The sequence below is a fragment of the Aristolochia californica genome, unplaced genomic scaffold, assembly GCF_029961685.1.
Source record: "Aristolochia californica isolate CCGP_79_NKW_82.1479 unplaced genomic scaffold, dmAriCali1.0.hap1 SCAF_11, whole genome shotgun sequence".
NCBI classification, from domain to species: domain Eukaryota; kingdom Viridiplantae; phylum Streptophyta; class Magnoliopsida; order Piperales; family Aristolochiaceae; genus Aristolochia; species Aristolochia californica.
In genome coordinates this window covers 7,283,638-7,289,109 of record NW_027181782.1, presented here as the reverse complement: position 1 = coordinate 7,289,109, position 5,472 = coordinate 7,283,638, and the positions used below count along the sequence as shown (strand labels likewise).

Genomic DNA, 5,472 nt, shown 5'->3' with positions numbered 1-5,472 from the left:
TTGCACAGAAATGCCAAACTAGAGAGAGCATTTATGAACAAGATTACAAAAGAGTAAGTATTTCAAAAGCTTCATTTCAAAAAGTATTGTAGAGTAACTTTTCTAGGTAGCTTTTCCCCGAAATTAAAGGGTATTAATACTATGGGGAAACCTATTTCCATCTAGGAGTAATTTTCTGATATTGACTAGGAAGGGCACTAACGGGAGCTTTACCTTTCTCATTTTTTCTTCACAGGGTCATTTTCTTCCCATCATATTAACTCTGAGTGTTGCTCAATTTCTGTATTTCTAGCACTTTGATTCTTCATAACGTTTGAACTTCAAAAATAATTCGGCATCATATAAATATTCTAGAAAAAAAGAAAACATCTACACCGTTGATCAGCATCGAAAACTTAAAAAAAAAAAAAAAACAAAAAACAAATCGAACAGTGGATCACGATCCCACCGAGTCCTGCTCTCCATCCGCCGGCTTCGCTTCCAAACCCGTCAAATACTCAGATATCAAAATCGGGTCCACATTCTCCTCCGGCTCCCATGTTGCTTCCTCTATATCCATCCATTTCACAAGGAACTCTCTTTTCTCCTCTTCACCTCTGGACCCCACCACCTTCTCCGCGATGCCGTATTCAAGCCCCGCCTCGAAATCCCTCACCACGTCTTCCGACACCCATCGCTTCCGTACCCACTCTCTGTCGCCGCCATCGGCCCAGGCCACCAGGTATTCCACCCGATCCCCGTCTCCTCGTCTTTCTACCACCTGCGCAACCTGCGACCACTCGTACTCCGCAGCATCCAGCTCTCTCACCACCGCTTCCAGCCCCAGCCGCCGCGTGAACTGCATCGGGTTCCCCTTCGGCGTCGCCCGAAGAATCTCCTTCGCAAGCTCCGCCGCCGTGCGTCCTCGCCCGTCCGTGACATCCGCCTCCGCTCCCAGCTCCAGCAGCAATCGCACCACCCCTGGCCGCACGTACCCCGCCGCCATGTGCAGCGCTGTAAGCCCTTGCAAGTCCTGCAGGTCCAAGTCCGCTCCTGCCTCCGCCAGAGTCCGGACACTCTCCTCCGACCCCAGCCCTGCCACGAAGTGCAGCGCCGTCCGCCCATCTGAATCCACCGCGTCCACTTCGCGCCGGACATCGGCGTCGGAGAGCAGCGACGCGAGTGCCGATGCCTCGGCCTTCTTTGCGGCCGTCCACCAGGGTGTCTCGTACTCCGCAATGACGTCGGCGGCGACATTTGAGGCGGGGACCCACGAGGGGGTGTGACCGTCCATCCATTCGATCAAGTACTCCGTTTGGGGTCGTCCTGACGAGGAATCCTCCGGCGGCACCGTTCGACTGTCGATGATTCTCTTAACTTCGCCATAAGACTCATCCGATTCCGGTGGCGATTGGTCGACCTGGGTGAAGGGATTGCGCTCCGGAGTAGCTATCTGTTGAGTTTCGTTCTGAGAGGCGAAGGTCAGAGGAGTGCTTCGAGAGAAGGAAGAGGATAATGGAGATGGTAAATAGAGGTGGAGTGAGGGATGCCGAGCAGGGGACAATTGAGGCCTCAGAGAGAGCTTGAGACGGGAGAGAGATGGGTTTACGAGCAGCGCATCCATGGACAGGAAGAAGGTGAGTGGGTGGAGGAAAGAAGGGAGGTATGACTCTCTATTCCATCCAAACCAAAAAGGACTGCTTGGATAAGAAATCGCATCCACTTTGGACGGATTTTGGACGGATTTTGGACGCCGAACCGTGAACAAGGTCTTCCAATTCGGGTTCTCATCCATGGTTTTGCGAGTTGGGAACGGGACCCGATTCGTTGTCGCCTGATCCCGAGTTGGCTTGGGTAAGTTGGGTTGACTCGTGTCAGTTAGCTAAGTTACCCCTGGTCTTTCAACAATGGGATTCGGTCAGAAAAAAATTCATCAAAAAATTAAAAATAAATAAATAAATAAATCTTTATTCTGGTATATAATATGTTATATATAATTATTGTAGTGATTTGTGATATAGAAATTTAATGAGTTGCGTAAAGTATATGTTTGGCCCAAGAAACATCAATATAAATTAGGGTTTTACAATTTGCGATCGGTACTTCACTTGGAGTCCCCAATCCCGAGTCAGCTAGGGCATGTCAGGTCGACTCACCAATCCTAAGTTGGTTAGGGAAAATGAGATCGACTCGCCTGAGTCGGTTGGTCAAGTCGCCCTTAATCTTTTTACAAGGCGACTTGATTAGGAAAATTTTCAAAAAAATAACAAAAAATTAGTTAATTTTTTTATTATGGTATATAATATATTACATATAATTAACTAAATATAGAAATAATTTGTGGTGTATAAATTTAGTGTGTTGTGGGTCTATCATGACTAAGTACCAGGCATTTGTGAATCAAGATCAAGATCCAACTCGGTGTCACATGGTCCTAAGTCAACTACATGAGTTGCCCCTAATCTTTCTACAAGTTTACTTGGTCAGAAATATTTTTTCAAAAAAATAAAAAATAGAAATTTTTTTAAAAACTTCATAATGGTATATAATATGTTATATATTAAGCTAAATATTGTAATGATTTGTGATGTATAAATTTAGTTTAAGACTAACGGTTTTTGGAATTTGGATTGGAATTCGACTCAGTACCCAAAAATCCTGAGTTTGGACATGAAGTGCAATAATCCCCAAACACAACTCAACCTTACTCGTTTATAACTTCTACAAGGAGACTCAACCAAAAAAATATTTAAAAATAATATAAAAAAAGGTATAAAAATCTGTAACTTAATAAATAATATATTATGCATAGTTAAAAAAATATAATAATGATTTTTAGGATATGGATTTAGTGTGTGTGCCGTGAACCCAATGTTCACTATATTGCGGGTTCTAAGTATGTGTTTAGTGAAAGAGAAAGAAATACATATATAATGTTGTCCCGTGTAAGAAATTAAGAATAAAAAATATAAAGTGATTCACTAGACGATGTTTAAACTTAATTAAACATTAGAATGTCAAACTGAGACAAATATAAGCTAAATAAAACCTAATGCAATAAACAATTCACTCTCATAATCTTAAAAAAAAATGAAGAATTTTGATTTCATTATGTTGTGGTTCTAAGTATAGTTTGGTGAAAGAGAAAGAAACACAACACATGCTCATCATCCATCACATCAATTCAATGCCCTTCATTTGTACCAACCATATTTTCATTACCTCCATCATCATTAGAACCTTAACTTGGGTTTGCTCCTAGCATACCTTGAATTGGTATTATTTGACATAGACCTTGTATTATTATCATCTTCACTATTTATGTCAAATAGTGAGTGAAACCATTGACAAAATCTAGCATCATCATCCAAAAGTGGTTTTGAAACCTCAATTGTCCAAGGAGCCAATGGGTTATTTATTTATTTATTTAAACTATAATCCAAGTTGATTGGATCTCAATTGTCATCATTGTTATTCCAACCACATCCTGATACTTATACATTTTGACTACTGAGCTTCATATTTTAATAAAGATCAAGATCATCTAAGTGACCAATCTTTAATTGATTCTCAATTTCCTATGGATGGTTACAAATGCACTCCAATTTCTTTCACATCCAGATGATGCACAAGTGTGAAATTCATTTAACTATCCATTGGATTTGAAGTGTCGATCCCAAAATGCATTCACCAGATAGTTATTAAAAATTATATAGATTAATGATAGTAATAATAAAGTAATGCACTTTTTCAATTATAATGACTCAACATCAAATATACACACCTAGATGGTATTCATCTAACACTCCAATTACTAATCTAGTACCAAATAGTCTCATCTGTTGCTTGTATAGCTTAAGCTCAGTGACATTATGAGCTTGTGTTGTTATATCTAATGACGTTTGCACTACAACAGTCTGTACTGTTGCTCTATACACCATATCCGAATACCAATTTTTGAACAAGATCAAAGGGTGTAGAAATCAATCCGCTTCTTGCAAATTATGGGAAATCTATTTTTTGAATGTTTATTTATTATCTCTCAATACTACTTATACGTTTTTGGAGAAGTTTGATTGAAGGGCTAATTTGGTTAAGTGCATAGTATCATGTAAAACTTCCGATGATGGTACATTTTTATTATCGACAAACTTAAGCACTTTCACCAAAGGTGACAATATCATAATTACCTTCTCGACCTTATTACAAAACTCAAAATCAAATACTATAAGCTCAATTTATTTACCCTTATTCTTTATGACCTTATTTCCAAAACCATTATAAATAGATTATCATCACACCTGCACAAAAAAACATAAACATAAATTTGATTTAACATTTATTGCTTGAATACTATTTAAACTAAAAATTTATAATAGACATAAACCTTTGATATGCAACTCTCGAGTGCAATGAAATGAGTAGCAAATCTAGTAATGGCAGGATAAATTATTTCTAGTCCTCTTATGTATGTCTATATCATATCTAGCAGTCGTCCATAATTATAAATGAAAGTCATTGTTTTGTTGTACTTCACAATTGCTTTATGAGGACCTTTCAATTTGAAAATATCTTCAATCACTAAATCAATATAATGTACAAGACATAGACTCCAATATATGGTCAAACGTTTCTCTTACAATAGTTTACCAGCCAATTTGTATCTTGATGCATAGTCTGTGACAATTTATAGAATATGATCTTCACCAATTTTATCAACGACCTCATAAATCAACCAAAATAAGTATCTTGTATCTTTCGTTTTTCACTAACATCAACCAATTTAAAAAATACTATTCATTTGTTTGAATTGACAAAAAAGTTGATTGAACTTTTTCTTATTGGATTAGTCCAACTATCACACTTTAAAGTGCATCCCCATAACTATTAACTATCCTTAAACAATGCAACAAATGATGTCATTTCCTCTCTTTTCTCATGCAACAATGGACCATTGTTATCTCGTGTGGTAGGTCATTTCACACAGTCCCTTGCTTTGGCAATAACATATGTCATTTTGATAAAGTGTTCATTTTGTGCAATGTGCGAGGGAATGCAATTATAATAGGAAAATTTGGCAATCATTATATGTATTGTCTTTCTCAATCCCCATTTCCCCTTATATTTAAGCTTGTGTTGAGTCAACTCTTTAATTTGAGTCACAAATGGGTCCATTGGTCCTATCTTTTTCATTAGGGGGATATTTTTATATTTGCCAAACACCTCTGTATACTTATATTTTTTCTTTCAACCACACCATTTTATTGTGGTGCGTGGACATAGGAAATTTGGTGAATGATGCCTTTACTTCTGCAAAAGGATTAGAAGTCTGTTGATAGATAATCTTGGTATTATCTTAGTACATATCATGGCACAAAAAGACTTAAAGAGGGGTAAGATGTCTGATCTTTCTTTTAACAAGAACAACCATGTAACCTGAGAAAAATCATCAACAAGTATAATATAGTACTTGGAATGGGAAACATGAGAGAT

The 5,472-nt window shown here is 38.0% G+C and overlaps 1 protein-coding gene across 1 annotated transcript; it reads right to left on the bottom strand.

Annotated features, from left to right (window-relative positions):
- Positions 1–319: 319 nt before the first annotated feature.
- Positions 320–1,653, bottom strand: LOC137944356 (probable signal recognition particle 43 kDa protein, chloroplastic). The gene has a single exon (XM_068790015.1). The coding sequence runs from the start codon at positions 1,601–1,603 to the stop codon at positions 437–439; it is 1,167 nt and encodes a 388-aa protein (XP_068646116.1). The 5' UTR covers positions 1,604–1,653; the 3' UTR covers positions 320–436.
- Between the last annotated feature and the right edge of the window lie 3,819 nt (positions 1,654–5,472).